At 35.5% G+C, this 11,169-nt stretch overlaps 1 protein-coding gene across 1 annotated transcript; it reads left to right on the top strand.

Annotated features, from left to right (window-relative positions):
* Window positions 1-6,485: 6,485 nt before the first annotated feature.
* Window positions 6,486-8,974, top strand: LOC115449001. Its single transcript, XM_030176656.2, has 2 exons — window positions 6,486-6,946; window positions 8,612-8,974. Exons 1-2 carry the CDS (start codon window positions 6,826-6,828, stop codon window positions 8,911-8,913), a joined length of 423 nt encoding a protein of 140 aa, XP_030032516.2. The 5' UTR covers window positions 6,486-6,825; the 3' UTR covers window positions 8,914-8,974.
* The last annotated feature ends 2,195 nt before the right edge of the window (window positions 8,975-11,169 follow it).

The raw sequence follows: 11,169 nt of genomic DNA, 5'->3' as shown, positions 1-11,169 counted from the left end.
AATAAAAATAAATATCAAAAATAATTTCGGAAATATTACTATCTAACCGACTGGACTTGTTCAATCGGCTGTGACGGTTCTAGAATAGCTCTAATTCTTCCGTTTATCAGGCATGAAAAGATCTTGTATAGACAAGGTAGGAGACTTATTGGTCTGTAGTTCTCGATGTCGTGAGGAGCTCCTTTTTTATAAATTAATATTATGATGGACTCAGCCCATTGCTTAGGTATAACTGCTGACTCTAGAATGCGGTTGAACAGATGTGTAAGCGATGGAGACAGTAAAATACAAGCTGTTATTATGGCCTCATTTGTAATGTGATCCGCACCGGGACTCTTTCCTATTTTTAGTCTCTTAATACTATTGGACACTTCTTCAGTATCGAATGGTGATACTCTACAAACATTTATTTTTGTGTGGATGCAATTTATGTTGGTGTGGTGAGGATGGTCGTACTTCTGGTCACTATAGAGAGATTTATAAAATTCTGTTGCTATATTAATTATGTCTTTTCGGTTGTTCAGAATGTTTTCTTTCTTTTTGAAACTTTCAATCCAATTTTTGTTTATTTGTAATTCTTTATAAGCTCTCTTCGTACTACCAGAATGTTCTATATGTTTTACTATAGTGTTCGTTCTATAAATTGCGTAGTCGGTTTTTATGCGTTTGTTTATAAGTTTGTAGAGCGCTGCCATTTCGTTTTTCATGGCTCTTGTTTTGTTTTTGGTCCTTTGGAGTGACTGCCTTCTAGTTATAAGTCCTCTAGTATTCTCTGATAAGATGATATTTGTTTTGTTGTTGTTGGTATTTCGTATTTTTGAATTTTGAAGGCTCTCAGAGATAGAGTTAACAATTTTATCGTAGTAACTTTGTATTGAGCAGTTATCTTGCAATTTAAGTAGAGTTGGTAGATGCGATGCAATATTTTCTCTATATTTATTTATTTCGTCTAAAGTCTTTAGCATAGAGTTAGGGTTGGCAGTGTAGCTAGTTCTAATCTTCTTAATTTTTCCCATAGTTATTGTTGCTCTAATTGGGCGATGGTCTGAGGAGTAATTAAGGTTTAGAACTTCTATATTTTGTATCATGTTTGGCTTGTTTGAAATAATAAAGTCTATTTCATTTTTATAATCACCATTAGGCGACCGCCAAGTCCATTTGCGGTTAGGTTTCTTTTTAAAAAAGGTATTTAGGATTGCAATTTTATTTTCGAGTGCAAAGTCAATCAATCTGTGTCCTCTTTGATTTCTCACGCCATATCCGTATGGTTTCATTATCAAATATTCCTCAGCTTTCGGTTGTCCAATTTTTGCGTTTAAATCTCCCATAATTATATAGAACTTGTGTGCTTCGCTGATGGCTTTGTATAAGTTTGTGTAGAAACGTTCAATTTCTGCTTCTGTGGCTGATTCCGTGGGCGCATACACTTGAATTAGGGTTAGTTTTTTACTTTGTAGATTTAAGTTTAAGAGTGCGACTCTATCACTAATACTTGTAAAGCTTTCTATGCTGGCTTTATGGCATTTATTTATTAAGAATCCTACTCCGTACATTCCTTGTGTGATTCCTGTGTAGCAGAGAATAAAATTTTCGTACTCCTCAATTTTTGTCCCACTTCTGCGTACTTCAGACAATCCGATAATATCAAATTTCACATTTTTGAGCGCTACATTTAATTCTAATAAATGGCTGTAAGATGACAGAGTTCTTACATTATAAGTTAATAAGTATAGTTTGTGTTTATTTTTAGTTCCAAGTAAATCACTCTTTTCCGTTATATTTTTTGTTATATTTTTTGTTGTGATCTCTGGAGGGTTATGGTCATATTCTTCCTCGGTGACCAACCGTCTTGGAAGAAGATTTTTGTAGTTCTGTTGAATTTGTATGTTGTATGTTCCATCTGTGTGAGAGGAGGACGTTAGTTGCTATATATTTTTGTTGTTTTTGTCGTTGTCTTGGTTTGGCGTTGAATTGTTGGTATTTTTATTAACTAGATAGTTTAGAATGCCTGGTTTTAGTACTCCTTCCGATATACTATTTGATCTGCGCATGGGATTTGATTGTAGAGTTGATTTAATTGAATTGATTGAACAAGCGGGCTTCAGAAAAAGCTATTCTACTGTCGACCACATCCACACTCTGGACTTACTGATGGAAAAGTACCAAGAAAAACAAAGAACTCTACACATCGCTTTTATCGATTACAAAAAAGCTTTTGACACAATTTCTCATACAAGCATTTGGAATACGCTAGAAGAACAAGGTGTAAATACGGAGTACATAAAGATAATAAAAAGTATATATAATAACAGTACAGGTAGAGTAAAACTCGAAAAAATCGGCTCTAGTTTCCCTATCAAGAGAGGCGTGAGACAGGGCGACCCTATGTCCCCGACTTTGTTCATCGCCGTACTAGAATCCATAATAAGTAAACTCAACTGGCAGAAATGCGGACTCTATATCAACGGGCATTACCTTAACCATCTGCGCTTTGCGGACGATTTAGTTCTGCTTTCTGAATCATACTCTCAACTCCAGTTCATGCTACAATCATTAAACGTACATAGTAAACAAGTAGGCTTGGAAATGAATTTATCGAAAACTATGTTGATGACAAACAGCAAAGAAAATAGAAATTTTTTTATAGATAATATACCACTCAAGTATACTGAAAAATACATATATCTGGGGAAACAAATGAGCTCGACAGGAACAGCAACGACCAAGAAATTGAAAGACGCGTACATCTGGCCTGGAATAAATATTGGTGTCATAAAGAAATATTTAAAAGCAATATGCCCATAAAACTTAAAACTAAAGTCATGACGACATGCATCTTAGCATCTCTAACATACGCCTGTCAAACTTGGAAGTTTACCACAAAGACAAGAAATAAAATATCTACATGTCAACGGGGTATGGAACGTAGCATGCTCAATATTAGGAAGGTCCATAAAATACGTCACACTAAAATAAGACGCTTAACAAAAGCAACCGATGTTTTAAGCCACTCCTTAAAGCTTAAGTGGAAATGGGCGGGTCATATAGCGCGTCTGCAAGACGGCCGCTGGACAAAAAGGGTAACGACATGGACCGGGCCTCAAGGCAAACGCTACAGAGGAAGACCGCTTACGAGGTGGCAAGATGAAATTATTAGGATAGCAGGTCATGATTGGATACAGAAAGCTCAGAGCAGAGAACGCTGGAAATCTTTGGAGGAGGCCTTTACCCGTGGAGGGATTCTGGAAAACCCATAATATATAATAAAAAAACTAATTAACTGTACTAACCCTTTCTAGAATTAAAAGGCTTTTTATTTTTTATTTTTATTTTTATTTATTTATTTTATAACCGACTGGACTGCCTCTACGACCAACTGCTACAGTTTGTCAAATGCTCGGGGTTTATATCAAAAGGTATCACAAATGCTCTTAAAATAATACTTTTATCCCAACAGTACCTAATATTTGAAACACTATATTCCCACAGGCTGATTATTACTCGACTTATAATATACAGAATATAAGAATTTCTTTCATCGCTTCGAAGTACTCAATAGAGTTCGATTATTAAAAACTGTAAAGTTGGAAACGCTTAGCAGTTAAATGGGACGGTCGGAACTTTAGCGACGAATGGTTCTATGTCGGGCACGGTTCCGAACTGTGCAACTTGTGAGTAGGTGGACCGCGTTACAGAAGAATGCGGGATAATGTTGGAAATACTCGATAAACGTGTGACGCTTTATTTTCATGGCAGCGTACTTGAGATGTCAAACTTGAGGTTTTGAGGTCATCAGGTAGGGAATAATATTGTAATATTTTAATAAAATTTTCTATTTGAGAAAATGTGAACAAGTTGTTTAGTCTTGCAGTTTGTGCTTGATATGGCGATAGGTCTACCCTCTATGAAATTATAGGATAGATAATTCGATGAAATGAGAGTGCACAAGTTACATCTCTGATTAACCTTTCGAAATAATAACATGTACACAAACTTTTATTTAGAAAATTAGGATTTCATCACTAAATGTTAGGAATTGATCAAGAAATCCTTTTATTCTTCTAAAATCTTTACTGGTCGCTTCTTTGCGGTCAAGACAAATCCCTACAATTCTAAACGCATGGCCGTTCTACTTGCAAGAGGAAATATTGTCCCCATCGTGCACTGTCGATACTATCTGTTCAGAGATTTGCGAAGATAACTATTGATAATGGTGCAGTCTGAGTTTCAAACTTTTATTTGGGTGGAACTAAAATAAAGAGATCTGTATTTTGCGTTCAATGTAAAACAATATAGAACTATAGGTGTTGCCCGCGGTGTTGCCCACTTGAAAAGGCTCTTTTCTCGCTACAGAAGTCCTTAAACACTCTAGCGATTTATAGTGTCGTAAGAAAAACTATTAATTCCCATGGGTGCAAATTAGCAGGATAAAAAGTAGCCTTTGTGTTAATCCTGGATATGGTCTATCCGTGTACCAAATTCCATCCAAATCCGTTCAGTTGTTTCTGTGTTTTTTTCTAACAAACATCCTAACGTCCATTTACACAAATTTTCGCATTTATAATATTAGTAAAATAGAGTATAGTTGTAGATGTATTCCACTCTTAATTGAGAATTTATTTTAGCTTATACATACCCACTCCTTTTATAGAAGGGGTATACAGAAGTGTAACCAGAGAAATTCCTTTTCACCATGCGTTTTTTGTCAATTGATGTAGTAGGGGACAAGCCTATGGCTATATCGGGCTCCGACACCGACTCCCGAGTAGAGTCCATATAGATTTGATTGGCAAGAGATGGTTACTCTTCCAGTCGACAAAATTATGCTGGCTTGTTTGGAACTGAATGTACAAAAAATATTGAGGATTAGATTGTATCCAAAACCAATTAACCCTCCTTAAAAGGAGGCTAGTACACGCTACCCTTTACTGTCTACAATGGCTACAAATTGGCAACAAAAGGTCTCTACAATAAAAAGAGCGAAATGCAAGAATCTTAAGACCTCTGGGAATACTCCCAAATCAACACAAGTAACAAAAATGGCGCACATTAATCCGAGAAGAAGTGTAGCTACATTTATGTTCCTCCAGCTAATAGCGAGCATAAATTATGCAACCGCTTGCTGGCACTCCGGCGGGCTCGGCCGGAGTTATTAGACAACTTGCAACTAGTTTCCAAGGCATGTAAATTGTTTGTTTTCATATTTCCATTTTTAGATATTTTGTAGCAGGCTGGAATTACTTGAGGATTATTTGGTTGTAATATATTTTCAATATCGATGACAGATATAAGAAAAGTAGTGCGTAGATTATGGAAAATAAAAACTAACAAACATCACTCCTTTATCCTCGAACGGGTAGGCAGAGGTGCAACTCACCACCCACTTCTCGTCGTGTGAATTCTATCGCCATAACGGGCACACATTATAGACTGTGGAATAATACTGAGGAGAAAAACCCAATAAATATCACTGCCCCACCAGGCATTTAAAGTTAGGACCTGAGACCAGTCCAAATATCCGAATTAAGATGTTTTTAGATCAAATTTTAATAGATCATTTTTGTTCTATCAAAAAAGTCCTTCAACTCTTTTTTCATCTATTAACAAAATATTCGGTAGTTTTGAGAAAAGAATTACTACAACAGTACTATCGTTGTTGGCTTTATATTACTACGTACATGATACAAAATCTCTCAAAATAGTTGTAATCATTAATCGCCAGTTTCGTCCGTAATAACCGCTCCACGAAGGGTTCCCTTCAGATTTTTGTTCAATTCCACCCAGTTATTCGCTCATTTAGCTTACTTCGCTCACAGCGCTGGCTCCGACTCCATGTAAATGATATTTTAAATCTTATTTTACAAGGTAATGTAGTGACGAATCATTTCGGAATATTAAAAAAGTAGTAGATTAATTTCGCTCGCCATTTAGATTTATTGGAGCTGATTTTAAAGCGTGAGATCACTTTTATAGGATAACTTTAATATTTTGGCAGGCTTCTTAATTCAGTTTACTATATAAAAATTCAGCAAAAATTGCGGTGAAAACTACAAAGTCCGCGAATAGTAGATAATATATTTGTTTTGACTATTTAGATTCCAGAAGGAATTGCACACGAGTGGAACAGTAAAAGGGTTATATAAAAAAAAATGTATGATGTATGTTGTTGTAAACCCTAGAGTAGACGTAGGCACATGCATTTTGAGAAGACAATAGTAACTTCCAAAAAACATTTTTAAAACAAAGCCTACGCCCGTCGCGAATGGCCGAATATGTAATTTTCCAAATATTCATGAATATGTAAATACTTAAATTTAAAAACACTTTTCTTGAGGTGAAATTGGTCGGTAGAAAGTTAAAAGAATATGTTCAATGGGGCTCATTAGTCACAGATGAAAACTGGAAAGCGTTCTGAAAACAATGAGCTTAGCTTTCTTTCGGTAATTTACGAAGGCACATAAATATTTCATACTTATTTATTAACAGAAACTCGAGTCGAGCGATCCGTTCGCACACAGACTATTTTTGACGGATATTTTACGAGTTTCCAGAATTTTCGAATTAATTTAATTCTGGGAAAGGCTTCGTTGCTTCTATAATTTTGCAAAATAGTTTTGGGAGAATTATGTTACAGTAAAATATCAAAATTGAAAATTACTTGGTTAAAAAATAATTTGGCTAAAAATCTGCACTGTTTTCAGAATTCGAAATTTATATTTTTTGTAAAACATATTTATATAAAAATTTAATTTTACCTAATTTCTAATTTTGTTATAAAATCTGAAACAAAGAACAAAGTTGTCAGAATTTTCATACCGGTAAAATATGTTTAAAAGAATAACAATTATGTTGATGTTGGTGGCGTGTTGTTACTGCCTGGAGAGCACTGTCATGGTCCAAGAGGAATCTAGGGCTAAAAGGAAGAGGAGTCCTATTAGACTTTTGGGTGAGTGATTATTTTAATCATTATAGTGTACCACCTGATTGTTGTAGAGTTCTTGGTCTGGGGTTATGAGATCGATTCCCAAGACAGACAATTTTGTGTGAGTTTTTTTACTTATAAGCAAACACTATTGGGTTGTCCGGGTTTAGAATTGTCCAATTATAGTATATAGTAGCTGATTGGTTTAGAGTACTTGGGTTGGTTGTACGATCGATTCCCAAGATAGCAATTAGTGTGTTTTTTTAGTTACAAGAAACATCATTTACATTGCCCGATATAGCGATAGATCTACCACTAATCAGTATCGAATATATGTATAGCGAGAGATGAGAGGCCTTATTCTCCATGATACCGTAAACGCGTCACGCGGCCGTATCAGATTATCTTCGTGAAATTAGCGTGGAATAGTGTTCTGTATGCCGATTTCCTATTGTCTTAAACGAGACGCGGTGCGTTACGTTCTTGTTATGTACTGACAAAATAAAGTTTGTAAAGAATAAGGCCCGAGTATTAGAGCTCTACCTATCTTTTTGCTTTAAACAAAGCGAATAAAATTTACAATACATTAGCATCATAATTTAGGTTAAATAAAAGCGCCTGAAAGCTTCTTAACTTCGTAAACCCTACAGTGCATTGAGTTGCCAAGCCGCAGTATTAGATATTTGATACATCTTTGGCGTCTTACAGTTCACAGCCAAAGTTAATAGAAAAATAAAGCTAAATATTTATGAAATAAAATGCACTATAACGCTCTAATTTTTTTCTTATATGTTTATAAAGGCGTAGTACGTACGAATTTTTAAGACAGTTAGGATTCTTGCAATAAATTTGCTAGTTTCCAGACGTTTAGAACGCCTAACTCTCCACATCACATGAAATGTGGAAGTGATTTTGGAATTGGTATGTAAGAGTCATTAAACGTAAAGCTCGGTGCAGTCGCGTCTGGATTTTTATTGAAAACAATTTACAAAGCGTAGTTACTTTGCTGGTACTAGGATTTATTTTATATCCACCTGTATAGCGACCATTGTACTTAAGGTGTTAAAAAACCGTCATAGTGGCTCACGTAAATGTCTCGCGTTCCGGGATCAGCCTGTGTATATCCGATTCAAACAGGCCGGCATAATTGTGTCGACTGCCTAGAGGCAATCAGCTCTCGTCAGTCGACATTCTATTGGATCCCGCTCCACTTACCATCAGGTGCAGTGAGTCATTTTGCCGTGCCCGTATAAAAAAGGGTTATGTAGATTCTTAGGTAACATCCATTTCCGAAATATATAAAAAAAGAGCTGCCTTGGATAATATAACAAATAATTATTAATTCCAAAAAATAAGGAATAGGGTGTGGAGAAGAGGCAAGACATTTAATGTGTAGTCAGATTTTTTTTCTTTTCATGCGTGCACGGCAAGGTAACCCCTCTGAACCTGATGGTAAATGGAGAGGGGTCCAATAGAATGTCGACTGACGAGAGATGATCACCCCTCGACAGTCGACACAATTATTATAAATTAATGTCTACTTAAATGCCTCAGAACTGGAATTAAACCGTATGCAGCAAAAGTCTCTTTGGTATAAGATGATATTACATTCGTCAACTAGAAACCTTACATGCACTTCTGTCTATCTTTAGGCACACACACGTAATCTTTAATTATTTCTTGTTCCAGCAATGATCCTTCTCTTCGTGATATCGAAAGTAGCAATCGTGAAGGTGGCCTCATTCTTCATGTTCATGGCAGTCTTCCAAAAGATATTCTCAGCAGCTGGTCTAATCCTGGGTTATTTCATGCGGAGTCAGGGTAGCCCGATGCCAGTGCCGTCACAGCCTTTGCAGCCGACATACGGACCTCCGCAAGAGTATAATACTTTGGGGTACAGCTACGGACCTCCTGATCACGAAGTGTTCCAAGATAATCTGCCGAATGTAGCAGAGTTTAGTAACAAGTTTAATAGTTGGTTGAAGCCGTGATGGTGACGTCACTGTTGAGTAAAGTTGCCATTTATACAATAATATAAACAAATGTATCTTAAATATTAATTTAATTTATGCTTTTAATAAATAATAATTTTTGTATTTTTTATGTATTGTGTTATCTGTGTAGATTGTTCGATATGAAATGGTTGTATGATAATGTTATTGTAGTAATATTTTTTTTTCTTTGTCAAGGCGCGGTTTGCGCATCTGCCAATGTCAAAATAAAAGTTCAAATACAGTTTATTTATTTTAGGGCTTATTTCACAAGTCATAAGTAAATTTATTAGATAGTTATTATATTAAACAGTTAGTCTAGATAGCGATCTTTTTATTACCATTTATTTGAGAGCATTGATAGGGTGACTTTTGTATTTGCTCGTCTTATACATTTATGTGACGAGTAACATTATTACTTTATACTCAGAAGTAGTAAAAATGGCCCGTAGAATTTTAGAAGGATAATAAAACGGAAATACGTTATAACCACAAAGTATTTCATAATAAGTTTAGTAAAAAGTAATTAATCTGGTACAATTTTCCCTCCTACATAAAGGTACAATCCAGTGTTTATTCCCTAATTTCTCACAAGGGACATCTCATTTATCTCTAAAATTAGATAAGTTGAACTTAACTACCCTGCATACCATTAGTGATGTTACACTTAACTATAATGATGCTTCATTAAGTAGCGCTATATTAGATTGTCAGAGAATAACTGTTTTTTTTTATATCAACAAAAAGTTCGTGGATCTGACTTTACTATTACATATTGAAAAAGTTTAAGTTTAGTTTGTTGGCGGTTCATGGGTGATACAAACGTAAGTGGTCATTATGTTTCTAGTAATTTTACTCAAAATTGTAAAGGTAAGGTAATTGGTAAGGTACCTTTACAATTTTGTAAAGGTAAAACTTAAAAAATTGTTTCAATATTTGTTGGAAGTAAGTGCAGAAACAGAAGCGGACTGTTAGACGAATGTCGGCAGGTTTTAAACCCAGCGCACCCCTGACTTTTTTAAAGTTATGTGAGCATTTTGTGTGAGTATTCGCTTGCTTTAGCGGTGTAGAAAACATCTTGAGGAAACTTGCACACTTAAGATATTTTCAATAAGAGTTTAGAGGGCATGTGAAGTCTGCCAATCCGCACTAAGCAAGCGTGGTGGACACTCAACACTCTCAGTATTGGAGGAGGTCCATGCCCAGCAGTGGGCAGTACATAATACATTCCCGATATTATTATTATAAACGCGGAAAGCCAGAGATAGTTTTAGAATAATGTATAATACATTCCCGATACCATTATTATAAATGCAGAAAGGCAGAGATAGACCTGGAATAACGTATTAACGTAACGTATTAACGTATAGAATTATAGACTACTTTTTTTTCGAACAAAATACACACTGGAACCATCATTCCAGGTATACTTTCGCAGGGGCGTAGTCAAACTTAGTCATAAGGTTCAGTGTGTCCCTACCTCAATTCAAATGTCCAAAGTTTTTAACAGTAAAAATGAATGTTTGGGACATTTCGGGGTTGGTCAGGAACTCTAGCCTATAACGGATTGACGCGGTTTCCTCAGCTTTGTTTTAATTAAAATCAGTTATTTACTGATGGATAGTTGTGTTTGCTTACTTGTTTTGGTTGGTCGGTAAATATTTGTTGTTGGATTTTTGATATTTACAAAATGAGGGATTTTTAACTGACTTTAAAAAAGGAGGAGGTTCTGATTTTGTATTCTTTGCTGATTTCTGTGATATTCCTTATTTATTATTTAAAGTAGCTCCGCGAAATGGTACTTTTACCTACAATGTAATATTTTAGTTTTGTTTTGGGATTTATTATTTATTTTGTTATACAAATGCACGATGGGCAAACCACTCGCCTGACCGTAAACGGCGCGCGGCGGGGCTGCTCTTAAACAGAATAGAAATACAACCCGAACATAAATTAGATATATGCAAGTACTTATGTGCAGTAGAAACAGTATTCAGTAATGTTTCATGTATAAAATAGGAGATGCAGTTCAATTGTAAAAGCTATGCCTGATGGCAAGCGGAGTATGATTCAGATAGTGTTTACTAACGAGAGTTGATTACCCCTCGCCAATCGACGCAATTATGCCGGCCTGTTTGCAAATGGATATGCAAGGCTGATCCCGAAACACAACACACATGTGCCAAAATGGCTTTAGCTTTCAGTTTTTGGTAGAATGGCTTCTCTTTATGGTCAATAAAGTCTTTAATAAAATAA

This window comes from Manduca sexta, chromosome 25 (genome assembly GCF_014839805.1).
Source record: "Manduca sexta isolate Smith_Timp_Sample1 chromosome 25, JHU_Msex_v1.0, whole genome shotgun sequence".
In the NCBI taxonomy this organism is placed as follows: Eukaryota; Metazoa; Arthropoda; class Insecta; order Lepidoptera; family Sphingidae; genus Manduca; species Manduca sexta.
This window is presented reverse-complemented; position numbering and strand designations above follow the sequence as displayed.

What these genes read in the sequence shown, in the direction of transcription:
- LOC115449001 (XM_030176656.2), top strand. Translation starts at nt 6,826, where the DNA reads ATGTTTAAAAGAATAACAATTATGTTGATGTTGGTGGCGTGTTGTTAC. An exon ending in GAGTCCTATTAGACTTTTGG is followed by an intron (nt 6,947 to 8,611) that starts GTGAGTGATTAT and finishes TTCTTGTTCCAG; the next exon opens with CAATGATCCTTCTCTTCGTG.